The 27820-nt window shown below is 44.5% G+C and overlaps 2 protein-coding genes and 1 pseudogene across 3 annotated transcripts in view; 2 read left to right on the forward strand and 1 right to left on the reverse strand.

Moving 5' to 3' along the window:
* Positions 1 to 5626, reverse strand: part of Tdrd9 (tudor domain containing 9) — a 97766-nt gene extending 92140 nt beyond the window's left edge. For both annotated transcript variants that reach the window (XM_026405545.2, XM_077800026.1), the window contains exon 1: positions 5388 to 5626. In XM_026405545.2, coding sequence (XP_026261330.2) covers positions 5388 to 5626 — 239 coding nt within the window. The remainder of the gene's footprint in view (positions 1 to 5387) is intronic.
* A 7827-nt stretch (positions 5627 to 13453) lies between these two features.
* Positions 13454 to 17134, forward strand: Atp5mj (ATP synthase membrane subunit j). The gene is made up of 4 exons (XM_026405565.2): positions 13454 to 13561; positions 15423 to 15546; positions 16253 to 16276; positions 16960 to 17134. The coding sequence occupies exons 2-4, from the start codon at positions 15423 to 15425 to the stop codon at positions 16992 to 16994; spliced, it is 183 nt and encodes a 60-aa protein (XP_026261350.1). The 5' UTR covers positions 13454 to 13561; the 3' UTR covers positions 16995 to 17134.
* An 8140-nt stretch (positions 17135 to 25274) lies between these two features.
* LOC144255266 (52 kDa repressor of the inhibitor of the protein kinase pseudogene) lies at positions 25275 to 26983 on the forward strand (annotated as a pseudogene).
* The last annotated feature ends 837 nt before the right edge of the window (positions 26984 to 27820 follow it).

Consider the following 27820-nt stretch of genomic DNA (forward strand, 5'->3'; position numbering starts at 1 on the left):
AACACCAAGCACCATGGCATCGGCTGTGGACCTCTTCTCACTCTACACCCACCCACCAGGATCTAGCACCCGCAGTCTGAGTGGTCTCACCCCACTAAGCCCAAAGCCCTAACCCTCAGATGTCTTAATTCCAATCATACTTGACTTAACCTAGACTGCCTGCATTAACTGCCAACAGGCATTTCAAAGTCAAACTTCTGGTATAGCCCCCCACCCCCATACAGAGCCCATCCTCCTGCAGTTTTGCCCTCCTCATTGATAGCAACACCTTCCAGTTGCTCAGCCAGAAATCTTATTGCCACCTACAACACTTCCCCACTCACATCCTGTATCTGGCCCAGCTACAAGGTCCTCACCTCTATCTTAAGAGCATATCCCCAGTTCAACCATGCTTACCACCCCTGACTACCTTTCTGATCCAATCCACCATCCTATGTCTTGCCTGAATGATGTACTAGTCAGTGTCCTCCAGAGAACCAGAACAGGACATCTGTACAGAGAGATTTACTTTTAAGGAATTAGCTCACACCATCTTAGAGGTGCAAGTCCAAAATCTGTTGGGCAGACTGGAGACCCAGGAAGAGCTGCAGCCCACATCTCATGTGATGACAGAATTTCTTCTTGCTGAAGTGAAGCCAGTCTTTGATGTATGCAGGACTTCAAAAAATTGGAGAAGGCCCACTCAGATCATGTAGGGTAATCTGCTTTACTCAAAGCCCACCAATTCAAATGTTAATCCAAAACACACTTTCACTGAAATCCAGAGCAGTGTTTGACCATGTGTCAAGACACTGTGACTCTGCCATGGTGACACACAAATTAGCCATCACAGATAATATCCACAGACTCCTTCCTGATCTTATTTCTACCCACTTAAATCATGCAGCAGTGATCCTGGTGCAGCCATAAGTCAAACCATAGTACAGCTCCACTCAAAACCCCAAGTCTCCCCCAGTGGCTCCCAGCTCCCACAGATGAAGCAACAAAGTCCTCACTATGATTTAAGAGACAACACATAATCTCTGTTAACCTCTCTGGCCTCATCTTTTACCTCCCTTTCAATATACTCTAGCTGCACATAATACGCACAGGATACTCCAGTGTTTTTTTAATCAATAGGGAATATTGTTTACCTAATAAACCATCTGTTAGTCAAAAGATCTGTTTTTGATCTAAAAAACATGGACTTTGTGGTGTGTTAGTCAGCTATCCAATGCTATAACAAAATACTTGGGGTAATTAACTTATAAAAAGAAAAGGTTTATTTTGACTCATTGTTTTGCAGGTTTGAATTCATGATCAATCGGCCCCATCATGGCATCATATCATGACAGTAGCACATGGCAGGGCAAAACCACTCACCTCATGACCAAGAAGCAAAAAAGAAATGGAGAGGGAGGGATTGGAATCCCATTACCCCATGCAAGGGCATGCCCCCAATGACCTGAGGACCTTCCAATAGGCTCCACCTCTCAAAGATTCCACCACCTCTAAAGCACCACCTTAGGAACCCAGCCTTTAACACACGGGCCTCTGGGAAATTTTTAAGATCCAAACTACAACAGTGAGTAAATAGAACGCAGGAATTCTTGGAAGTTAACAGAGGTACACATTAACATCTGTGTGAGGCCAAAATACCAAAAGGCAATAAGGCAAAAAGAAAAAAAGCAATATACTTTGGAGTCAAAGATTCTACAATGTATGCAGACTGGTCGAGGTCAGTTTCTCAACTTCTCTGATGTTTGACTCCCTCAAAGAGTGAGACTTCTATCTGTGGGAAGGACTGCAACCTGGTACAATGTCCAACACAGCAGGCATTCAGCTTTCGGTAAAACAAAAAGAGGAAAAATGCGGAAGTAATCTGGGTGAAAGCTCTCTTCAGGGAAGCCTCTGGGTCAGAGCACAATTTTAAGATGTTGAGTCAAAGGCACAACAGTGAGAATTATTCAAGAATGTCATGGACTAGGAGTTAATGTAAGCCTTGAAGACAGGAGGTTCCAACTCAGAAGGCACAAAGCAGCACTGGGCATAAGAGCCACAGCTGAGGGCAGACAGAGCAACAGCCCTGGAGAAGAATGCTCAAAATGCCCTGCACAGCCTCTAGGGTTTCCTTTCTCATAAGCCAAGGAAAGTAAGGACAACAGGGCATAATCCACAATCAAAACAAGTAAGCTCCAGCACCACACAAAGAAGAAAGGGGGAGCCCCGTGGCTGAGGGAAGCATGATTTGCAAACTACTCACCCTCACACACACTGCACCAAGTCCTGTGAGCCCAGCACGCCAACCTCCCATGGCAGAAAAGCAAGCAATGTTTTACCCACTGAAAATAAACTTAAACTGTAGCCCTTTCTTCACCACCCACACATATCCCTCCCAGAGCAGTTCTCTGAACTACCTGAGATACAGTCAGGTTCACTATTTCAATGCTGGTGGCCACTGCTCATTATACTGATTTACCAACATTCTCACAGACAGGACGCCAGTCACTCACTGAAAACAACCACTAAGTGACTAGCATGTTGGTCACTTAGTGACAACCACTAAGTGACCAACACTCTCACAGACAGGACGCCAGTCACTCACTGCAAACAACCACTAAGTGACACACAGTACTGTGGGACAGCCCCAGCTTGTGAAAGCCACCTTCCCATGTCAAATATTTTCTAACTGAAGCCCAAATTGCAGCCAGAACTCTCCTTTACTGGAAAGACATAGTTCAACTAACATTTGAACCACACTATGGGCCAGGCTTCCTGAGTCAACTCACCCAAAATCTGCAACCCAGCTCTACCACTGTGTTGGTTTCCTAACTGCAATGGTGCTCCAATAAAAGATCCCAAGTTTAGCAGTTTAAAACAACAGAGACTGGGCTGGGTGTGCTCAGCGATGAAGTACTTGCCTAGCACATGTGAGGCACTGGTTTCGATCCTCAGCACCACATAAAAAAACTAAATAAACAAAATAAAGGTATAAAAAAGAAAACAGAGACTGACCTCACAAGTCCAGTCAAATTCACCTGGGCCCTCTGCTTAGGGTCTCGTAGGCCAAAATCAAGGGTTTGCAAGACTGCCTTCCCTACTGACAGCTCACTCAGGTTGTCAGTCAAAATCAGTTCCATGCAACTGTAGGACTAAGGAACTCATTTCCTTACTGGAAATGGTTTTCATAAAAAAAGAATCTGGCCATGTTTCAAATCTTTCAAACCTCTAACTTCAGTCACAGAAAATTCTCTGCTTTTAAGGGCTCATGTGTTTTTTGTTTGTTTGTTTGTTTGTTTGTTTGTTTGTTGTTTTTTTGTGTGTGTATTGCTGGGGATTGAACCCAAGGCCTTGTGCAAGTGAGGCAGGTACTCTACCAACTAAGCTATGTCCCCAGCCCTAAGTGCTCATGTGATTATATTGTGCTCATTCAGGTAATCTAAGTAATCTCCCTTTTGCCATGTAACATTACATATTCAGAGGGTATAGCATACATCTTTGGGGGTCATTCTGCCCATTATGACCATTTGCTACATGAAGTTGGGCAAGTTACTCAGCTACCCAAGTCTATTTCTTCCTCTATAAAATCATAATAGGTGATTAATGATAATGCCAAACAATTGTTATGATGATTAACTAATGTAGCTGCATTTAGTTGAGTGTCTACTACATGATAGAAACTCTGGCATTGGATATACATGTTTAAAGCCCAGAAAGGCACTTACAGAGGAATATCATCTCAGCTAGCACTGCTGAGAAAGATGTTGTTTGTCGATGACTAAGTACAAAAGTTAAAACATTTATGACCATTTTATAAATTAATTTTACACATTAAATTTAATAGAATAAAATGGGGCTTTTGTCTTCCCATTTTATTGCTCTGAAAATTCATTTTGATTGATTTTTATAAACATTTTAGTCCATGAAGAACTGGATTATTTATTTATTCTACAGTCCTTGGGATTGAAACCCCGGGGCTTCATTTGCCAGGATCTACCACTGAGCTATACCCTCAGTCCCAAGAACTGTAAATTTTTAAAAATGGTCCTTAATAGTTAAAATGACATTTAAATATATATTTTTAGTTTCTGACAAAGTCAATAATAACTTAATAATTTAATTGAGTTACTTCAAGCAATTAGTTTTTTGAGTAGAGAAGGATCATTCACCACAGTCATTCAAGAAAAGAGAGTACAAACAGCAGCCACTTCTAAGCTGCACAAGGGGTCACTTTGTCCCTGCCATGGCTCTAAGAAAACAATTACCAAAGATCCCAAGATTGCATTTGAAAGGACCCTACAAAAGGCTTGAAGCAACACACAAGAACTTGACCCATAGTCTGGGCCTAACCATCAAACCAGATGTAACCTGCCAACAAGAATAACTTTATCCAAAAAAAAAAAAAAAAAAAAAACACTCCCAACTTCAAAGGTGCTAAACTCGGGGTGCAGCAGAGTAACGGAGATTCCCTGCACTCAGCTAGGGGGACTTCTCAGGCTGTTTTTATTAAAGACACCAGATCATTAAGAACTGTGTAATGTTTTGAACTACCAACAATAAAAAATAAAATAAAATAAAGACACCAGATCTAGGTCTCCTCTGAATCAAAGAGACTATCCTCCTGCCTTGTTTCCAACAAATTTACGAGAAGCGAATAACTTACAGCAGCTCTTAAGCCAAAGAATCCTGAGAGGAGGGTTAACAAAACTGAACGGAGATCCAGCATTCACAAACCCCTGGTATTTACCCAAATGAACATGTCCACAGAAAAACGTGCATAGAATCTTTACGAACTGCTCAAACTTGGAAGCAGCCAATCTGCAGCAGGTGAATGTGGTACATCCCATGGAGGACCCATCAGTGCTAAAAAGGGGAAAGCCACCAGGCCGAGAGCAAGCAAGAAGGTCAAGCGCAGGAGGCTAAGTGAAAGGAGGCAGGGCGAAAGGGGGCACACGGCTGCTGGCCACTGCAGGGCCTTCTGCAAAGGAAACCAGGGGAGCAGAAAAAAAGACCAGCGCGCAGGGCTGAGGGGGGAGGAACCCAGGCAGCGCCGATTTCTAGGCAATAAAACTGCCCCCCGGACGGCAGCGCACCCGTCGTCATACGCTAATCGCAGGCCACGGAGCGCAAGGCACCAAGCGCGACCCCGAATGTACGCCACGGACCCCAGGTGACCGCGAAGTGTCGGGCGGGTTCCCCAACCGCAGCCGATGCCAGTGCACGTGCAGTCACGTGGGCGCTGGGAAGGGGGACACACGGGCACTTCGCGACGCTTCTGGAAACCCACAGCAGGTTCTGAGGGCAGAGCCCGTCGGTAAAGCAGAAACGCCGGCAACGCTCCGGAGGCGCTGACTGTGCACAGGCAGTTCCTGAGGGCTTAGCGGCCTGCCCCGCTCCCCGCGCCCTACCTCCCGAGGGCCCCGGCCAGAGGGGCCGGGGCCGGGGCCGGGGCCGGAGCCGGGGCCGGAGCCGGAGCCGGGGACGGGGCCGAGGGGCCAGCGCTGGGGGCCACGTCCTTGCGCTGAGCCTCATCCCTGCCCGCCTCGGCTGGGAGGGCGGGGGGCGAGCCCAGCAGCTCCACATTGGTCACGGCCTTGCCGATGGTGAACCAGTCGTTGATCTGGTCGACCGTGAGTTTGCGCAGCATAGTGGAAGCCGGCGTCGCGCCTCCTCAACCGCCTGCGGAGCGCGGGAACAGCCAGAGGCAGGAACTCCCCGCGCAGCGCCGCCGTCGTTCCGGAAACCCCGCCCACCCGCAGCCCTCCAATCAGAGCGCGCGGCGGGAGAGCGGGGCCGCGCCCTCAGCCTCGTGCGGCCCGCCTTGCCCGGCCGCGTGTGGCGTGTCGGGAGCCGCTGCCCGCGGGTCTGGCGCGAGGCCCCTGGGTGCAGGGCGGGCGGCCTTGAGGTTCTGCCCTCGAGAGCTGGACCGCAAGCACGCAGGGACTTTGCCCCTGGCTGCTGGGCTCAGGCCTCCTCACACCCATTTTGGGGAGAGGGACAAAGAGGGGGTCGGGGAAGGTTTCGTGAAGAAAGGACGCCTCGGCGGGGCCTTGAAGGGTAAGCAGTGAAGGAGGTCTCAGGCAGGACACGGGGCCGTTTGACACGGCGCCCAGTGCGGGCGTGGCGGGCCTCGCCCAGACCCATCCCAGAAGGTCCCCGGTATGTGAGCTTCCTGGCCGAGCAAAGTGGCCCTGGACGTTGGCCCGGGGCGCAGTCAGGTGCAGTTGCATACTCGTGGACACCTGCGGGCGTCCGGTAGACTAAAATCGACGTGTGGGCACGGTACTGGAGAGCGGGGAGGGGACGGAAAGCGAAGGAACGCAAAGCGCACCAGCGGAAGTCAGGCCCTCCGTCCGGCTCAGGGCCCTTCTCCTGGTAGAATTCCCCACTTGGTTACTTTTGCAGTAACCTGCTTGCTGCCTGTCTTTGTGTCCTTTCTTCAACTCTGCTCAGCTGAGAGAAGCAATGGGATTTATCCTCGTCCTTACTAAACCTGAGTCTCGGGTGGCAGTGTCCTGACATAGCTGGACAAAACAGGGGTGGGCCAGATGTTACCCCCGTAGAGCAGCCGAAATGGTCCAGCCTGGCTCCAGGAAGTGGGGTGGAGGGCTTGCTGGCGCAGGCTGGGTCCTGCTCCGAGTTACTGCCTGATATAGATCAGCAGTTCCAGGCTGTGCCTACCTCTGAATTGCCTTGTATCATATAGAACGGTTTGCCATGAGTTTCTCCATTTCTGAGTACAAGTGCCAAGGTGGAATGATTAAACCTTGTTTCTACACCGCCATCTGCCCAGCACAACCATAAGGCACAGATTTTAACTTATTTATACCAATAAAACATGACCACCTGGAAACCATATCAAATTAAATCAGAAGCACATGGACACCTGGGCATAATCAAATCATCAGAAACACCAGACACAAACTTACCAATCACACCAGATGTAAACACCCTGCCCCTATTTAAGACCCTTAAAAGGAGGTATCTCAAACTGGCATGGCAGCACACTGACACATCACCTGGTCACCTGTCAAGAGCCTTGCCCAGGAAAATCACCACAGTGACAAACTTCCAATTCTGCCCAGGCTTTAGCTCATCACTGTTCCTCCTGCCTGTGGCACATATCCCACCACGAGCTCACTTAGAACTGCCTGCCATCAGGACAGCTCTGCCCCTTGACACCTTCCAGACTTGGTTTTTTAGTGAAGGAGGTCCTACATCCGATGTCCGATGTCTGACAGGGTCACAACGTGGGGGATGCTGCAGCAGGGCTGCACCATCTGGAAACCAAAACCATCAGGAATGTTAAGTGTTTTGTTTATGATACTCATGATATGGATAACATATAATCAATAATAAAAGTACATATTGCCTGAGATTGCAGGAAAATTCCCAGAATGAGACTAAGGATACGATGGAGACATGCCATGAGGTGCATTTCAGTATCTCTCAGGATACAAACAATAGTGTTATTCCCTAAGCCTAAGCAACAAGAAATACTTATCCCATGGTTAACAATTTACACTACCCCCCCAACCCCGTCCTAAAGCCTCAACCTGTACAACATCTAGCTACAGAAAAACAATTGCTCTGCCAACAATAAGGACCACCGTATGTAGCTTATGTTATCCTCCTCAAGGACAAGAGGTTAGTAAAAATACATTCCCCCCACTAACACATTCTCCTTTGCCTTACACAGAAATTTATGATGAAAGTGGAAAACACATAGTTAATATAAATGACAAATGGGTTGAGGTGTAAAGCCTGCCCTTCTGTTAAAGATTACAAGACATAAGAATTGGTGTGCTTTGACCAAGGATCAAGAAAATTCTGTAAGAAAGCAGTCAAATATGTTATATGAAAAAAGGAAATTACCTTGGAAATTAAAAATAAAATAATGAAAAAGTAACATAGATATATTTTAGAGGCACTTCAGAGTAGTGGGTTTTTGTAAGTAATAACTTTCACTACTTTAAGTGTGTTTTACTGGGATTTTAATTTAGAAGAAAGCTTACCAATAATCATAAGTATGCTTTAAAGTTAAAGGTTAGGGCTGGGGTTGTAGCTCAGTGGTAGAGCACTTGCCTCATAAGTGTGAGACCCTGGATTCAATCCTCAGCATCACATAAAAATAAATAAATAAAAATGAAGATATTGTGTTCATCTACAATTGTAAAAATATTTTTAAAAAATAAAAGTTAATGAAATAATTATTGGTATGCTTTAAATTTTTAAGTGAATAATAGGTCAGGAGTCATGTAGTCTAGTTGTGTCGCCTAGCACCTAGTGATTGAGGTGAAAACGTAAATGCTTAATCATGATTGGCTGTCGGAGACCAGCTCCAACAGGGGGTCTCAGGAGACTAACGGATGGTGAGGAGGATGGTGAGGAGTCGGCGAAAGAGGGGGTGGAGAAACAACACAGACACCAAAGTGAAGGTGTTGATCCCAATCTTGTGAAGTTGATCATATATACTTTTCATTTTGGCAGGCTTACAGTACTTTGTGGTTACAAAACAGTAATCATTACTCAAAGAAACAAAATATTACGTAGTTACAATTAGAATAGAAGAATGTATTTTGACTTATGCATAAGCAAGCATTTGTACTTTCAGTTCGCGTTTTGTTTTGAGCTGTTTCTGCTTAGTTAACTTTTAATAATAGTTACAAATGTCCCAAACTATTGGCCTATACCTTGACTATTGTTTCTTGACTTACTGACTGGAACCGGTGCCATGGTTACGGCAAGTGGTTGATTTGTTATTACTTTTAATCAAACAAAAGTAAGAGCACAAACCATTGTGCACAGGAACAAGAACAACTTGCCCAGTACTAAGCACTAATCTATCTTCTTAACATTAATTTTTCTTCTCTAGATTTTAATTTAATTTCTCAAAAACTTCCTTGACAGGAATACAGGGAGTTTTTCATTAGACATTAACAATTTACACTCCACAGCTGAATCATTGCATTTAGAGCAAACAGATCTATGCTTTAGAAGTAGTTGCATTAATTGGGAAAGTCATGATTTTTCCTTCATACTTAATGGTCATATGAGAAATCACAACTATACTTATTAAAGGAATACAAAAACAAATCAGCCCATTCCCAGAAACATACTGCGCTCTTCCAGAGGATGGACGCCTTGCCCCATCCACCTCAGTAGGGCCTTGCCATTGCTTGAGTCAGGGGAGGGGCACAGCAATTGGCTAAGGTTATAGAAAAATATTTTGAACAATATACTCAATATCTTAGGTAATTGATGTATGTCAAAAAGATTGTAACTCTGAAAACTATGTAAATCAAAGAAGTTTTGGCTTTGAAGTTATCCATTAACTGTCTGAAAAAACACCTGTAAAAAAGGTATGAAGGGCTGGGATTGTAGCTCAGTGGTAGAGCGTCGCCTAGCTATGGGCAGGATCTGGATTCGATCCTCAGCACCACATAAAAATAAAGGCCATCTACCTAAAAAATAAATATTTAAAAAAAGGTATGAAAATAAAGGCCCCTCTAGGGGCAGCAGATTTCTTTTTTTTTTTTATTGGTCGTTCAAAACATTACATAGTTCTTAATACATCATATTACACGGTTTGATTCAAGCGGGTTATGAACTCCCACTTTTACCCCGTATACAGATTGTGGTGTCAGCGAAAGAAGAAGAGATGGGATAAGAGGTTGCAAGTTACGAGCAGTCTCCAGAAGAAATCTGCTGCCCCTAGAAAGGCAATATGTCAATCAAGGGGCAGATTTCTTCTGGAGACTGCTCGTAACTTGCAACCTGTTATCCCATCTCTTCTTCTTTCGCTGACACCACTCCTCCTTCAGGACCCTTGGACTCCCCCGCTGGGCTGGACCCCAGCAGTTTTTAATCCCTTGATGGCCACCTGCGGTGACTTGTACTTGTATCTGTGCCTTTGCTCTTAGTGCAGCCCCTTGGCCATCTTAAACTTTCTTCACCTTTTTGTAACTCACACATATTATTATGTGAAGTGTGACATGGGACTTGAGTGTTATGGATATTAGTAATTAAGATCAGAATGGGATAAAAGAACTTGTGATTGCTTTGGTCATGATACCAAGTGAAACCACGTGTAACTGGTGAATTAAAGTCTCTGAAAATGATGTAGTTTATGAATTTATTCTTATTTATTAAGTTCAGACACATTGTAGAAAGATAAAAATGTGTCCAGTCTATATGGATGCCATGGCTCACTCCAACGCACCTTGAGAAATACCTCAAAGATGGGACGGGATGAAAACCCCAGCAAAGGTATACAGAGGAAGACAACAGAAAGAACTGCCCACTACCATCACATCCTCAGTGCCCAGTGCAGAGGCTGGTATGTGGGCTCTCAGGAAAGAGCCATATGTATGAATATGTAAGGGACATGCAGATGGCATGGGTCACTATTGTGAAGCCCAGTTGTACGCTGGAAAATGTCCCAAAGTGAGGCAAATAAGAAGTCAGCCTGCAAACCGTGCAGACAGAAGCCAGGCTAGGCAGAGTGGAGCGCCTAGTGTCTCAAAACATGAACCTGCTTCCTCCCAAGCCAGGAGTCCTTGTTCCAAGTCCCAGTCCTGCCACTAACTTATGTTACAATTTTGGGGTCTCATATTCTGACCATGTGACTGGTGATTGGATTGTAAATACCTGTCCCTAGGAGTTTGACTAGACTTGAAAAGTAAACACCCCTGTGCCAGGCTTTCAAGGCCAGAGATTCAACTGCTGTGTGTGAACAGAATCTTCTCTTCTGTAACTTTCTAAACTCTAGAAATGTAAGGAATGTAGCTACATCATTTAATTGCTAGGTCAATTAATTGCTGTCTAAACTATAACCTCATAGGCTTAGTTCTTAGAAATATAGCTCTTAGGAAGGTAAACCCAAGTCATCTTGAGTTGCTGCTGACTGATAAAAACTACTTAAAGATAACACTGGCAAGTGTTTTACTGCCTTTGTTCTGCACATGTGAACTACTTATCGTAAATTCCCTGTGCATTGTCTTTGGTCACATAGGCCAAGAATTCAAACCCACCAATGTCATAATGGTTAAGAAATGATGTCAAATTTCCTATAAAAGCCCCATGTAACCTCAGCTCAGGGACCAGAACTTCAGAGCACTAGCTCATCTAAGTCCACCGAGTTCTCCAATCCTCCCAATGGCGCTTGGTCTCTTGCTGAGTGTGATTTCCAAAACATCCCCAGCTGCTGGGTTTAAGGCGGGCTATAAGGTGCTCTTCTGAAGAGAGTTCTTTTCACACAAACATTTTCTGGGAGGCACCTTTATCCTCTTTGCTACTATTTCATAAGGACACTGTCTTGATGCTTTTTTCAGTTTGGAATCTGCTTCTAGTTTCCTAACTAAACATTCTGTGTGGTCCTAAAATAGGGATTTAGTATAAAGAAAGAAAGAAACAGAGAGATAGATGGAGAGACAGAGAGGGGGGGGTTCAGAATCTTAAGGAAAACACTTTCAAGCTTGAAATGAAGAATCAAGCCACTGGGATGGCAGAAAACACAGTTGTAGACCTTGGCCCATACCCTTGTAAAATGAAGGCAATATGCAAGCACAGGAAAACTGGCTGCTCCAACCTAGATCCACCACTAGTCCAGCCCCTGATACTCCCATTCTGTAAACATTGGACACCCAGCCCAAGTCAGGACTTCTCACTCTGGAGACAGCCCATATTCCCCCTTAAATGGGTACCTACTTTCCTAAATAAATCTCTGTGTGCCTTTGTCTGGCTCATGCTGAAATTCTTTTCCCTCGGGTATGCCAAGAACCCCTTTGGTCCCGAGTTAAGTTCTCCTCCTCCTCTGGGAACTCCTAGGACCCTTCTCCAGAGACATCTCTTTATCCTAGACAGTCCCAGATTCCTCCATGTGATTCAGTGGTTCTGGGTTGCTCCTCACTCACTTGGCCCAGCTCATCTTGCATTCCTAGCCAATGTTCAGAGTTAAAGGGGACAGCTTGACATCAGGCAGTTCTTAATAGGCTTGTAGACCTTTAGGCCACAGCACATGGAAAGATTGCTGAAGGCCTCTGGGCTTTGATATTTAAGGGAGGCTTGGCAAATTCACTGAGCAGAATGAACTTCTGTCCTAAAGGGAAAACCAACAGCTGAAAGCATTTACAAATGCTATTGATGCCATTAAGTGGCCCTCTCAAAAAGCCAGAGAAACTGTGCTTGAGGCACTGTGTGTCTTCTCTGACCTTCTAGCCACAAAACACAGCATTAGATCCTTCAAACAAATGTGCTGGGGTGACCCTTTCCTTAAACATTTTGGGTTTTTCGAAGTGTTTTTCTTAGGATTTTGGATTTGAAACTAGCCATTAAAAACCTATTGATCTGGTGGGCAGGGTGGCACAGACCTGTAATCCCAGCGGCTCAGGAGGCTGAGGCAGGAGGATGGCAAGTTCAAAGCCAGCCTCAGCAAAAGCAAGGCGTTGCAACTCAGTGAGACCCTGTCTCCAAATAAAATACAAAATAGGGCTGGGAACGGGGCTCGGTGGTCACTGTCCCTGGGTTCAATCGCCAGTACCCCTCCCCCCCCAAAAAAAATAGCTTATTGATCTCAAGTCTAGCTTGAAGTCCAACAGTTTTGTCTTGAAAGACCTTACAATGATGCTAAATTTTTTTCTAAACGCTGTCCTTGTCTTTGTAAGGTCCTTGCTTAGCATCTGGATGGCCGTTTTAAGTGACAGTCACCATTTTAAGAAAAATTTCGCTTTCCGGCCAAGAGGCTCTGAGAAAGGCTCACCAGTCCTCATACCAAGCCTACCCTTAAGGGCGCACTGGGACCGCGCTCCAAAGCCCGGCCTGCCCCCAACAGTCCCCACCGCGCCCTGTCGTCGGCTCTGGTCTCGCCCGTCTTTTCGCTCGCCCGGCTCCTTTCGGTCCGGTTTTCTCGGTCCTTCCGGGTCTAAGACATGCTTTCTGGCCGGGCGCAGTGGCACTAGCCAGCAAGCCCAGCCCTAGGGCGCCTGAGGCCGACGGCTCCCACGCTCAAGGCCAGCCTCCGCTCAGGCCCGGCCGCTTGGCCCGAGGCCCGGGTCGCCCGCTGACGGCGCCCCTCTCCCAGTCAGGTCAAGAGGCCGGGCCGCGGCTCAGCGGTGGGGCGCCGGCCTAGCCCGCGTGAGGCGCTGGGTTCCATCCTCAGCACCGGGCATAAACAAGGAAAATAAAGGTCCATTGACGACTAAAAACAAAGGACCCTTTCTTCCAGGTTAGCAAGCCGTCTGGTTTGTCCAGAACCTCCCTGGTTCAGCATTACAAGGCCTCCGAAGATCCGGACGTTTGGTCACGGGATAAGACCCGCGGACACAACCCGGGCGCCCTGCTTCCCGTGGGGCCGGGCCTTCGGTGCGGCGCCTGGCCTCCGTGCCCCTCCTCCTTGCCGGCAGGACCCGCGCGGCCGCCGGGGGCGCTGTGGGACACGGGAGCGATCGGACAGGCGCTCTGGCCTCGGGCGCCGCCGCTCCTTCCGCCTTCCCGGCGGGCCACGCGCGGCGCCTGCGCACTCGGTGACCTTTGCGGGTCGGCTTCGCGGTGTGGAGCGGCTTGAACTATTGGTTCTGGCGAGGTGAGAGCTGGTCCCCCCGGCCGCAGAGCTCGCAACGCGGGGAGTGGAGAGGCGGCGAGTCGGAGGTCCAGGGGTTAGGGGCGGGATCGGGGCGAGGGACAACACGGGCCCGCTGACCTTGGGTCAGCCCCTTCTGCTCGCCCGCTACTCTTCTCCGCTCCCGAGGCCTCGCGGCGACACGGGTGCCAAGGGTTGGCCTTCAGACTGCGAGGGGGGCTCCGAGGTCGGGCCCCAGACTTCGAACGACTGGGGTTGGCTTCCGGATTGTGAGAGGGCCAGCCTTCAGGAGCGCGCCTCTGCCGGAGTCGGTTTCCACAGCGGAGAGCAGGAAGCCGGGAGATTGAGGGGATCCGGCCTAACGTTCTGGCCCTGATTTGGCGTGAATCCAGGCCCGCTTACCTGCTGTGCAATCTTGGCCATCTGACAAGGACCTGCTTTGTAGGGGTGGGTTGTAGGTGCAGGAAGTAAGTCCCTCAAACACTGAGTAAATGCTGTTAAACTTAGGGAACAGCCTAGAGTAAAAACTAGGCTTTACTTTGGCCTCCAAGGTGCTAGAGACCAGGCCGTCTTTTATCCTGTAGCTCAGCCACAGCGTTTTAGAAAACAAGCACTTAGTATGCAGTACCAGACACTGTAAGCACTTGGCATGCAGTGACTCACTTCAGGGTCAAAACGGCCCCCCTTGAAGAGGTTACTGTTTATTCCTGTTGTACAGATGAGAAAACTGAGGCAGTATAAGTAACTATTAAGTGACAGCCAGGATCTGAATCTGGGCAGCCACTTGGCCTTCTTCCTTCCCACTCCTCCCAGCTATTCAAGTTTATTCTGACCTGGGGTGTCTTGGCACATCAGTGCCTCTGCTGAGAACACTTCTCCTTAGTATCCTGGCTCTTTTTTGTTTCTCAGCTCCCAAAACAGTGGCACCTAGCATGTGCTCAGTACATATTTGCTGAGTAGGTAATGGCTGTGCAATACAGGTTTCCATAATTTGAGGGCAGCCATTGACCTTTGAATAGGTTGGGCTTTTGGAGAATCTGATGTTACAAAACTGATGGGGAGCTGAGAAATATGGAAAACCACAGCACTGGAAGATGAGAATCCTGTACGTGACAGGTAGCATGCGGTATGAGAGGAACAGGGGCAGGGCAAGACAAGATTTCAGCTGCCTCCAAGGGAGAGGTTCCAAGTGAGATGATAAGTGCTCAGATCTAGTCGTTCCTGACAACCACTGCAATGATCCTCCTTTAATAGGCCAGATGTTACAATGCCTCTTAAGATGAACACCAGGGCATCTAGTTTAGGGTCTGTGTAAATTGCAAAAGTAATCAAAAGTATTACTTAGATCTGCACAAAGCTAACTGTAGGTTCAGAATTTTATGGCTTTCCCAATCAAATTCAGTAATTAGTTAAATAAATAAGTTCTGTCATATTTGGACCTCTAGCTGGTCAAAGTATGTACAGGCCCAGGTGTTAGTTTCATAAGGAAGTCACCATACCCTGACCTGTTCTTTTCAGCTTTGAATGCCGGCCATTCTCAACATGATGATGAAGCCAGTCTTTCCAGAAGACTGGAGTGTGACTTTGAGCATAGCATTAATGGAAGATTGGCTTGGGTATGGGCAACATGGTGGCAGAGTGCTGGAATGGGGGGGAATGAGAGGTGACTGAGTGCCAAGTGACTTGCACTGTGGAGAGAAGGTGCTCACATGGGGGGACTAGACTAGGTCAAGAACAAGAGCAACTCCCTGTCAGGTGGTTGTGGGAGATGGAGTCAGACTTAATGAATAAATGAAGATTATCTTTTATGTGTTAGAGTTAGAGCAATAGTCACCTTAGTGTTTATCACTGTGTTCATTTTCAGATGCTTCAAACCATTATTAAAAACTACTGGGTCCCCTTGAAGCCCTACTATACCCAGGTTTACCAAGAGATTTGGGTAGGAATGGGGTTAATGAGCTTCATTGTTTATAAAATCAGGAGTGCTGGTAAGTTTACTTATGTTTGATTTATTTGAGGTCAGGAAGAAAAATGTTTTCGGAAAGAATCAATTCATTTATCAAGGAACTATGGCTGTTAACCATAGCATAAGAATGGCTCAAGCCACAGAACCACTATGGCAGTGTGAGTCAGCTATGAAGAGGTTGTGGGGACAGTGGGGGAACTTGAGCAACTCCTTGATATTGATAAATTGTGCATTGTCCTGGGTATTGCCAATACATAGGAGATATTCTTCATCTTCAGAGATGCAGGCTGAAGTATTGTGGGTATCATGCCCTGGTGTACGGTACTTTATCATACCTTCTCAATGGTTCTATTGGACATTTATTCACAATCAAATTTGGAGGGGAGAAATAACCATTTGGTTGTTAGTGGAGCAGAGATGAGGCCTAGCCACATATTATTGAGCCATTGATTAAGAAGAGGAAGGAAAGAAGGCAAGACTGCAGTTGAGAGTGTGGTGGGGAGTGAGGAAGCCAGCTCTTCACTGTCCGTAGATCTTCTTTGGTAGAAACTTTACCACTTCTTGGCTGTGGGACACTATAGTAACTCTGCTATTGTCTGAAAGCTTCCTGGAATGCTTTACCTAAGCTATGAAGCATTCAGCCAAATGTTGCTTTTGATAAATGAATCAATTATAAGCATTTTTTGAAAGTATTGATGTAACCCATTTTTTTCTGCCTTTTATTTTAGATAAAAGAAGTAAAGCTTTGAAAGGTAAGGGTTTGCTTCTTAAAGTGGTTGGGAAATGAAAAACACCATTATGTGTTTGCAAGAGGTATTATATCATTGTTCTAAACTAAATTTGATACATGGTTCAGTTAAGTAAGATACAATGAAAATACTTCAGAACATGAAGTTTGCTATGCCTACTGAAAAGGAGAAATCTAAATTTCTACTTTTTATAATCTGAATGGTTAAAAAAAATATTCATTTTGTCAGTAAAACTTCCAGGAATAATAGAAAAAGAAGTAATCAGAGGTAGCTGATGCCACCAGCTGGGAAGCACAAGTTACTGTGTGAGCATGCTACCCTGTGAACGTCCTGATGGTGTGTTTTGAAAGAAAGCACCTAACAAATGTATGCCCTTGTATTAGATATTTGTTTCCGTAGTGGCCGTCAAACTGTAGTCATTTGAGTTACACAAACCCTGCACTGGTCCCATGAGCTTTGGGGATGAGGTATTTCTCTACCCCTCTCACCTTTGCCTGTGCAGGTAAGCTGCTACAACAGGCATCATTTACAGGAGCTTTTAAACCCATTGGGCATTCCATGTAGAAAGAATTCATAGAATTGAAAATTGTCATTTATATTTTCTGACTTGTTGATGCTTAATAAATGACATTCTGCTGCTGCTTTCCTTCCTAAATTGAATCTATATTATGCATCTCTTTCAAAAGGTTCAAGTCCTGCACCTGCTCATGGTCATCATTAGCCAGCTTGCTTGAGTACAGAATCGTCAGCCTGTAAATCTAAGCAGGCTTTGTTAAATGGGAACACGGAATGTCGCCATACCCTTATATAAGTACCACGTTCTACGTGGCATGAATAAATGATCTGTGAGATGCACCACTACCATGCCAGTACTGCTTTGTGTGTTTCCCCCAAGTAGAGCCTTTGCAGTGCAGCAGGGGCCCTCACCCAGCCCGCCCTCCTGAGGAAACCTGAGAATGAGGAGTAAGTCTCCACTGCCACAGGGGTTGGTGATCAGAGTCTAGGCATTAATTTGAATTCTTATACTTAATAAATGTTTGTTAAACAAATCAGCCTCTGTTTTCACACTGGGGAGATGGAGATATTAATTATGTAAATTCCAATAGAATTATTATGAAGATCAATAAGGGAAAAGAACACATTACTTAAATTGTGAACTGCTTCAGAAAAAAAAATAGCATTAGACCACATGGTAGGCAAAATTAGAAGCTCTAGGAGAAAATTTTATCAGAAATTAATGGAGGCAAAGTGAATAATATAAAACAATTGATGCTTCCTCTAGTTGGATTAGTATCAAATGAGTAGTGCATACTTATCTCCATCTAAATAAAGCAGTTGCCAAAGCCCCTAGAATCACATGCAGAAAAGATTGTAAAGCGGTAAGCCTGGGGGTGGGAGTAAGTCCAATTTGCGATCAGGTCTTTGCAAGTTAATACAAGTCCAGTGGTGAAATAGAAGTGATGACCCAGTGCTGGTCTCAGAAGCCTTCCTCTCTGATGCCAGAGACTTCCTGTTTGTCATCTGTGTCTCCAGCAGTTGGCATGGGGCCTGGCCCATGGCAGGTCCCCCACAGATGACTGCCATTTACTGTGGGATCTGAGCCTCACTTTGTTCTTTTCTAAGATGGGCATAAACCTGCCTTGTGTTCCTCACTGCCCCTCAGGGATGCCTTCCTAAAAGCCTTAGCATCATATTCGGTGGCTCAGTTCTGATGCAGGAGTCTGATCTTCTGTTACTTCTTTTCTGTTCAGCCTTGACAATAACTTGGTACAGCACCTATCTGAGAAATGGCTAATTGGCACTAGCCCTTTTCAAGCTGGGATGTGCACTGGAGTCCCCTGAAAGTCGGGCACAGAGTGGGGGACTCCACATTTTTTATCCCACTGGTCTGGAAAAGAGCCTGACAATTTTTATTTCTAACAAGTTCCAAGGACATGCTGGTGCCCACTACTAGGTTTTGGAGATTGCCCATAGGAAGAACAGACTTCCAGCCCTGCCTTGACACCTACTGGAGGCCTAAAGGCCACTATTGTTCACTGTGGGAACACCCCCCAACACCAGCCCTTCACCATGCAGCTTAGTGCATCTGGTCACTAGACCTTAATGAGGTTTAGAGCTCACAGAAGAGGAGACAGAGGCCAAGGAGGTAGTAATATGCCAAAGGTGTTGGAGAAGGTGAGGAATGGATAGATACAGAAGGAATGGTTACCCAAAGGGTGCTTCCCACAAGAGCTGAACTGTTGCTACCTAAGGGTTCTTCAGTCAAAATCACTTGTGGTGCAGGCCTACAATTCTAGCTATTCTGGATGCTGAGGCACAAGGATCACAAGTTCAAGCCATAACAGCAATTTATCAAGATCATCTCTATGAAAAAATAACAAGGACTAGGAGTGTAGCTAAGTAGTAGAGCAGTATGGGGTTTAATCCCCAGTACCAAAAAAATGAAAATCACAGGTCAGTCATTTCTTTTGTACAGAATGCCTATCATGGGCCATATCTTGTGCAATGGTGGATGAGAGACCAGTAGAATTGATTTGCTAGCCTGGAAACAGAGGGAGAAGCATGTCATGTACTGAAGGTAGCCTGTAGATGGAGCCAGAGCATGCCACCAGGCAATGGTCACTATAATGGTCTCAAAGGAACTGCAGGCCCATTTAAAGGAATGTTTGGAGAGCTACAGGAGTACCCACAGTAGGGAACAGCCAACTTCAGGAAGGTGCGACAAGGATTCACACACCTGTTCTTAATGCAGTGCTACTACTTTGTAGCCCTAAAGGCAGAAGGGAACATGGATCCCAGGCTTCTGAAGATGGAATCTTAAACAGTATGTTTAACCTAGCCTCAAAGTGATCCTTTGGAGAAAGCACCCTGTTCCTGCTTGTCACTAAATATCCCAGTGGGATGTGCAGCTCCCGCAGCCCTCAATGGGGTTGCACCTCTAGAGCCAACAGATCCTGATGACCCAGTTGCAAACCCCGGTCTGGCTACTTTGCATTGAACTCATGAATCTGCTCTGTGCCCTTTGAGCTTGTAAAGTTGCCTAGTTTCACTGATGAAATGGAGGCCTAGACAAGATAGTAAGCTTGCATTAGAAGATATTTACCTGGTTGGTAAAGCAACTAGTTAACTAGTAGAACCAGGATTCAAAATCTGACCGTCTGACTTAGAATTAGGACTTGGAGTACAGTCTCACTTCCAGGTCTTTATCTGTACCAGCTCATGCATGACTGATGGGGTCATAGGGGCAATTCGGATACAGCCCCTTTGTTCCCAAAGTTTAGAGTCTAGAGAACAGATGTGTGAACAGGCACTGATGATGTGTGGCAATACTCACCGCAGTGGATGTTTGGTTTCAGTGGTCTTTCGTGGTGGTGGGAGCATCAGGCCTGGCTGTGAGTCATATCAGGCTCAGAAGCCCAGCATCTGCCCAACAGCCAAGTCAGACATGGACCTGGTGTGGATCCCCATTCAGACACAGAAAAAGACATGTTGTGGCTCAGTGGTTTGCCTAGCACATGTGAGGCCCGAGGTTCAATCCTCAACACCACATAAAAATAAATAAATAAAATGAAGGTATTGTGTCCATCTACAACTAAAAAATATTTTTTTAAAAAACAGGTATTTCTGTTGTAATTAGTGAAATTTGTACATGGACTGAGAATTAAGGATACCAAAGAATTGCTTCTTAATTACCACAATAATGATATGGTAATTGAAGAAAATATCTTTGATATCAGCAATGCAGATGTAATTATGTAGGTGTGAGATGATATCTAGGAATTACTTTAAAATACATCAGGAAATATTAACCAATCAAAATAGATTGGGGAAGTAGCTTAATGGTAGAGCACTTGCCTAACACAGGCAAGATTTCCCAAGCACTGAGTGATGGAGGAAATGAAATTGGCTGTGATGTGTAGAAGTTGGGGGACAGATGTATGGGGATGTACTACACTATCTCTGCCTTGACATATGGATATATGTTTAACTTCCCTCAAAAGTTTTTTTAAATGCTTAAGGAAAGGGCTGGGGTTATAGCTCAGTGGTGGAGCGCTTGCCTCCCACATGTGAGGCACTGAGTTCAATCCTCAGCACCACATAAAAATACATAAATAAAGATATTCTGTCCATCTACAAATTGTGTGTGTGTGTGTGCAGTCAAAACCTTTGTTGGTATTATAATACCTATTTGAGAAGCCAGCACTGCAACCCTGGGAATGCAAGGTAGCATCTCAGTGAACTTGCAGTCAGTTATTTTGAACTTATGTCAGACACCCAGGATCTATTATCAAAATGATGGAAGAGTCAGTTTATAGAATGTGTTTCCTTCTTTAATAGTGATCTAATACAGGCTTGAGCTAGTATAAATTCTTAAGCCTATGGGGAAGAAAATGTTGAAAACTCTATATTGGGGGATAGGCGGGTACCTGGGATTAAACTCAGGGGCACTCGACCACTGAGCCACATTCCTAGCCCTATTTTATATTTTATTAGAGACAGGGTCTCACTGAGTTGCTTAGTGCAACTAAATTGCTGGGGTTGGCTTTGAACTCACAATCCTCCTATCTCAGCCTCCTGAGCCACTGGGATTAAAGGCGTGCGCCACCATACCCAGCTTCTAGTCTATCTTTTAAATTAAATTTACAACTCAAAACTGAAATGGTTGTGACAGTGATTGTTTCTATCAGTATAGAAACAATCTATATTGCCTTATTCTTTCTTCCCTTAGAATATAATAACACTTTGGGGCTTTTCATTTGAAAATATATTCTACTCAATAATAAAAAAGTCAAGTATTACAGCTTTGAGAACTTCCCATATAACTTGTCAGATGAGTACCGTTGGAGAAAAAAATCAAATTTATGTGTTATTTTAAAAGAAAATGAATCCAAATAATTAAAAATTTTGAGCAGGGGCTAAAGTTGTGGCTCAGTGGTAGAGCACTCATCTAGCATGTGTGAGGCACTGGGTTTGATCCCCAGCATTGCTCAAAAATAAATAATAAAATAGAAGTATTATGTCCATCTACAACTAAAAAATATTTTTTGAATTTTTTTTTGATAGGTGGGTATATTAGAACCCATTAAAGTGGAGGCAAAGGTCGGTCATGGTGGCACACATCTGTAATCCCAGCAGCTTGGGAGGCTGAGGCAGGAGGATTGCAAGTTCAAAGCCAGCCTCAGCAATGGCAAGGCACTTAGCAACTCAGTGAGACCCTGTCTCTAAATAAAATACAAAATAAGGCTGGGGGTGTAGCTCAGAGGTTGAGCTCAATCCCTAGTACCAAAAAAAAAAAAAAAGATTGCACATCCAATAAATGACATTCATTTCTTTAAAAAAAAAAGGCTGCCAGAGCTCCCAGCAGCTGGGAGCAAGCATCGAGCCATCTCCTCAGCCACACAGGCTGCATTGGTAGATCCCCGGATTCCAGGGCAGGTCAGGAGGTGGGTGGCAGGCAGACATGGCTGGGGCATCCTATGAGAACCACCTCCTCACTCCAGCATCCAAAGGAAGCAGGTTTCACCCAGTGGAAAAAGTGTATCATGTGGAGGTGGCAGTCAGCTGTTCATTTCCATAACCCCAGCAGCTCAGGCACCCGAGACAGTTAACCAGGCCCCACCAGCAGCAGACTGGCAATGGTTCTCACCCTCCCTCCCCAGAAGAAAGCAGGAGGCAGGCGCTGGCCTCTAGCACTGCATCTGCCACTGCTGCAGCACCACAGACATGGTGTGGCCCAAAGAATCTGTGCTCTTTGTCCTTAGCCATGCTTCCTGAACCCCCAGCAGGGTGTACACTCTGGCAGAGACAATGGCCCTGAGAGGAAGTAGAAGATGCTATCTCTACCTCAGCCAAAACTGCAAATTAGGTCACAATGCTGGGGTTGGAATATTACAAGTGTTTGAAGAACTGATAAAAATTAGAAATGGTAAAAGAACAAGGCAGTACTGAGGTATCTTAATGTATGATAACATCCTATGTGGCATGCAGAATTTTCTGGTCTTATACAATATAAGGTTTTTTTTCCTGTTACTTTGGGAGTAGTTTTATTATGGGTTTGATCTCATGGCAATTTTTCCTCACTGGCAAAGTATGTGACAAAATTATTTTTAACATGGCTTTTTGCATGTGTGGTTTTGTGCAGTGCTGGGGATCAAACCAGGGTTAGGCAAGTGCTGAGCTACACCCCCGTTGTTGTTTTTCTTTTTTTTCAGTTGTCAATGGAACAATATGTGGTGCTGAGAATTGAACCCAGTGTCTCACACATGCTAGGCAAGCACTCTACCACTAAGCCACAACTCCAGCCCAACCCCAGTTTATTTAACAAAAGTTTAATGGTCTGTATTTATAGAAGCAACCTCATAAATTGAGGCTACCATCAACCCATGTTTTAATGAGCTCCTCATTTCTGCCTGCACCTGCCACTCCTCTCACCAGGAATCCTGCCTCCAGGAAATTCTGCATGTATTTGCAACCATTTATCTTAAAAGGAGATGTCTGCAAATGCCTTATTCATATATAGCTTATGTCCCCCTGTACCTGAGATGATTCCAATAAGTTGGGTCCAGGTTTTGGATACAGCTGCCACTTACTGCTTGTGTGGCTTCAGACAAACTCCTTAACCTCTCTGGGTCTCTCACCTTTCCTGTTTCTAATATAGGGATTTGGATTGGATGACCTCCAGAGTCCCTCTCAGCTCTATGCTGCTATAGCTAATGGATTTGTAATGAACTTGAACTCCATTATCCAAAAATAAACTGAGCTGTGAAGCAACTGTAGGACATTCAGATTTAGCACAGGTCATGAATTCATCTCTTTATACCTGATATCTAACATCAGACTAGGCATTTATAGTAGGCATTCTGATTTTTAAATTAATTTAATTGAATAGGTATGCCAGTTAAAAAATAATTTCCCAGCCAGGCAAGTGGTGCACACCTATGTCCCAGTAATCAGGAGGCTGAGCCAGGAGGACCAAAAATGTGAGGTCAGCCTGGGCAACATAGCAAGAGCTTGTGTCTTTTTTTTTTTTTTTTAAGTGTTTAATTTTAAAGTTTCCTAGCTCTAGTGACTTTTTTTTTTTTTTTTTTGGTACCAGGGACTGAACTTGGGGCGCTGACCACTGAGCCACATCCCCAGCCCTGTATTTTATTTAGAGACAGGATCTCACTTAGTTGCTTAGTGCCTCACAGTTGCTGAGGCTGGTTTTGAACTCATGATTCTCCTGTCTACTACTCTACTAATACTAATGACAGTGAAATGAGAGTGGTTTCTGACTTCACTAGCCAGGCCAGATGGGAAGATCAGGTTCAGTCCAGTGATCTGATTCTTTCCATTACCAGAGCAGAAATTTGATTTAGTTTGTCTTCCAGAGCTAATCAGCCTGAAGGCAATGAATCTCACAGAACTGAACTCCCAAGACATTGCTGCTCAATCTAGACTCTACTGGATCAATTGACAGAAATCAAATAAAACTGCTCAGCAGACCAGAGATTGAGACTTAAGAAACTACAAAGAAAAAAGCAAACTATGCCCAAAGCAAGCAAAGGAAATAATGGCCAATAATTAAAAAAAAAAAAAAAAAGGAAATAAAGGGCTGAGGTTGTGGCTCAGTGGTAGAGCACTCACCTAGAATGCTTGAGGCACTGGGTTCAATCCTTAGCACCACATAAAAATAAATAAATAAAATGTATTGTGTCCATCTACAACTAAAAAAAGAATTTTAAAAAATACTACTCATTTTTTTAAAAAGTAAATAAAGACATGAAACACTTTAATGAAACAGAACACAGAAAAACAATGAAGGAAGGTCAGTGAACCCAAAAATGGTTCTTTGAAAAGATCAATAAAATAGATGAACCTCTAGCCAGATTGATCAAGAAAAAAATAAAGAAGACACACTTGCTCTCAGGAATAAGAGGGGTGTTACTGCAGATTCTATAGATCCTCAGAGGAAGACAGGGAGGGCTGGGCCAGCTCTGGTGGGCACTTGCCTCCTGTGTCAAGGCCCTGGTTCCATCCCCAACACTACAAAAAATCAATTTAAAAGGATAATAAGGGAGTATCATGAGCAGCTTTACACCGATAAATTCTACAGTGCATAAGAAATGGTTAGTTTCTAGTATGACACAAACTGCCAAAGCTCACTCAAGAAGAACTAGAACCCAATAACCCTGTACTTTTAAAGGCATTGACTTGTAGTTTAAAACTTTTTCTCACAAATAAAGCTCCAAGCCAAAATGGCTTCACTGGCAAGTTGTACCAGACATTTAAGAGCAAAACAAACCAACTGTACAAAGATTCTTCCTGAATAGGAGGCAACACCCCCAACTCAATCCATGAGGCCAGGATTATTCTGATATAAAATAGATAAGAAGTTAGTAAAGAAAACTGTGGGGCTTCTCACGCTGGCCCCGCTGAGCCCTGCCCCACGGGGGTGGCTGCCTGAGCAGGCGCTGAGCGGGGCGCAGGGCCTGGAGGCAGGCGACCACGACCCCAGCGGACTTCTGCGCTGCCCCTGACTGCCCAGGACGAGCACGCAGTCCGACCTGGCCTCCTTGAGGTTCCTGCGGGATCCAGCCAGATGCCAGAAGTGGGTGGAGAATTGTGGGAGAGCTGACTTAGAAGATAAAACACCTGATCAACTAAGTAAACATTATCGATTATGTGCCAGACCTCTGTGATCTGTAGAACTTGTAGGACAGTTCTTCAAGTTAATGCAATACCAACAATATCTGACCTTACCAGTCATTTGACCAATCTGTGTAGACACCAAAAACAAAAAATTTGAGTGAAGATGAAATGAAGACACTGAAACAGAAAAAAAATAATTGAATAAACTTCTGAACAGGAACAAAAACATAAAGAAACAAACATTAGCAATGCTCAGAACCCCAATGCAGAAGAAGAGGGTGATGAACACAATGAAGATATTTTGCCTTTAATCCTTGAAGAGAAGGAAAACAAAGAATACTTAAAGTCTTTATTTGAAATTTTGATTCTTATGGGAAACCAAAATATACCTCTGGATGGGCAAGAGGCTGATGAAATCCCAGAAGTTCCCTTCACACCTGACAACTTTCAGGCCCTGTTGGAGTGCAGGCTAAATTCTGGTGAAGAGGTCCTGAGAAAACTTTTGAGACCACAGCAGATAACACATTGTTCTGTTCAAAAACACTGTAGAAGCCATGATGGAGATCTGTGAGAGCTGCATTCGGGAAGAAACCCTCAGGGAAGCGAGAGACTCACACTTCTTTTCCATTATCACTGACCATTTGGTGGACATAGCAGGGGAAGAGCACCTTAGCCATGTTGGTGAAGCTTGTGGATGAATCTAACCTGAGAGAGGAATTAGTGGGCTTCCTGCCTTATAAAGCTGATGCAGAAATTTTGGCTGTGAAGTTTCACACTACTGTACCTGAAAAGTAGGGACTAAATATGGAGTATTGCTGTGGCCAGGCTTACATTGTGTCTAGAGGATTCTCTTCCAAAAGGAGTTGTTGCTTCTAGAATTTTAGAGAAATATCCCCAAGCTCTCTACACTGCCCTTCCTGTGCCTTTAACATGTAGTTGGCAAAATCAGTGCCTGTGATGAGGGTGTCTGTTGAGGAACAATTGAAGAAGTTCGTTCTTTTTTCCATCCATCACCACAACTGCTATTAGAACTTGACAGTGTAATTTCTGTTCTTTTTCGGAACAGTGAAGAAAGGCAAAAAGAACTGAAGGAAATTTGCCATTCTCAGTGGACAGGCAGGCATGATGCTTTTGAAATTTTGGTGGATCTCCTGTAAGTACTTGTTTTATGTTTAAATGGTATAAACAGTGACACAAATATTAGATGGAATACTTGTATAACTGGTTGAACATTTGTACTCTGTAGTGCAGCAAAAGATTTTGATTTCATTGTTTCCATTGTTGTTCTTAAAAACGTCTTGTCTTTTACAAGAGCCTTTGGGAATAATCTCCAGGGACAAACTTCTGATGTCTTCTTTGCCACCAGTAGCTTAACTGCAGTACTGCAGTCACTCAGTGAAGTAATGGAAAATATTGAAGTTTATCATGAGTTTTGGTTTGAGGAAGCAACAAATTTGGAAATTTCCTAGGTCTCAGCAAGGTAACCTGGAATCTCAACTAACCTCTGAAAGTTACTATAAAGAAAACCTAAGTGTTCCAACAGTGGAACACATCATTCAGGAACTTAAAGATATATGTTCAGAATAGCATCTCAAAGCTCTTAAATGCTTATCTCTGATACCCTCAATCATGGGACACCTCAAATTCAATATATCAGAGGAGCACCATGCTAACATGTACAAAAGTGACTTGCCTAATCCGGACCTGCTTTCAGCTGAGCTTCACTGTTGGAGAATCAAATGGAAACATGGAGGCAAAGATATAGAGCTTCACCACCATTTATGAAGCCCTCCATCTGACTGATATTAATTTTTTTCTAATATATATGTCTTGCTAAAGGTCATGTGTATTCTTCCCTTAATAAGTGTTGAGAATGAACACTATGAAAATAGACAAAAGTGTCTCAAAGCATCCTTGAGGAACACTTTGACAGATCAAAGGTCAAGTAACTTGGGTTTGCTTAACATAAATTTTGATATAAAACATGATCTGAATTTATTGGTAGACATATATACCAAATTATATATAACTAAGTCAGAGCTTCCTACAGATAATTCAGAAACTGTTGAAAAGACCTAAAAGACTTTTAAAAATGGGCTTTCTCTTATATTTTATTGCTAAGAGCCATAGCCAAGTAGTATTTTTGGTTGAAAGGTGATGCCAGCAAGCCATTGAGATGATATGATTATGTTAAGATCTGCACTCTTATGGATATTAGACCCCTGCTGTCCACCTCTGCCTGCTAAGGGACTCCTGGAGAGTTCCCATTGGTTGGGGAAGTGCGGTAGGAGGGAATTCCGGAGGAGGGACTTCCTGTTGGCGTCAGGGAGAACGCCGCATGTGTCAGTCAGCAATTTTTTCCCCCAGGAGCCTACGGGGCATTGGCAGCAGTTTCAAAAATAAAGTTTGTTCCAGCTTGAGTGGTTCGTGATTTTGTGCCCAGCCAGACTGCGGCATTTTATATTTGGAAGAAAAACCATAAGGTGTATGTAGGTCACTTAATCACTAAATATCATTGCCTACAGGCCTCTCATGAACACATTAGCCATTGGTAATCTGCCTATGTACATGGCACCTGTTTGAGCTCTCATGCTGTGAAACTTGTCTGTTCTTCCAGAAGACCCCATTGGAAGCACCAGTTTCACCTCTGCATGACCTCTGCGACTAGCACTCTGGAATTGTTTTAGTTGAGTCTTTTAGAATATAAAACGTTTTATTACCATGGATTCAGTTGTCAGGTATTATTATCAATTTTGAAGAAATAAATTTTGAGGAGGTATAAGAAAGGAATGCATCTTATGAAATGTTACAGTGAAGCCAACTATTGACCTTTGACTACTGGGAGTTTTAAGTGTGTTAGAATCTGTAATCTACAATTAAGGGAATTAACCAGAGTTGTGAGCTATCACACAGATT

The sequence above is a fragment of the Urocitellus parryii genome, chromosome 6, assembly GCF_045843805.1.
Source record: "Urocitellus parryii isolate mUroPar1 chromosome 6, mUroPar1.hap1, whole genome shotgun sequence".
NCBI classification, from domain to species: domain Eukaryota; kingdom Metazoa; phylum Chordata; class Mammalia; order Rodentia; family Sciuridae; genus Urocitellus; species Urocitellus parryii.

Bases quoted from the DNA above. Each gene is read 5' to 3' on its own strand.
- Atp5mj (XM_026405565.2), top strand. From the start codon at position 15,423: ATGCTTCAAACCATTATTAAAAACTACTGGGTCCCCTTGAAGCCCTAC. The intron at 15,547-16,252 runs GTAAGTTTACTT...CTTTTATTTTAG, and splicing joins TTATAAAATCAGGAGTGCTG to ATAAAAGAAGTAAAGCTTTG. The intron at 16,277-16,959 runs GTAAGGGTTTGC...CTCTTTCAAAAG, and splicing joins AAGAAGTAAAGCTTTGAAAG to GTTCAAGTCCTGCACCTGCT.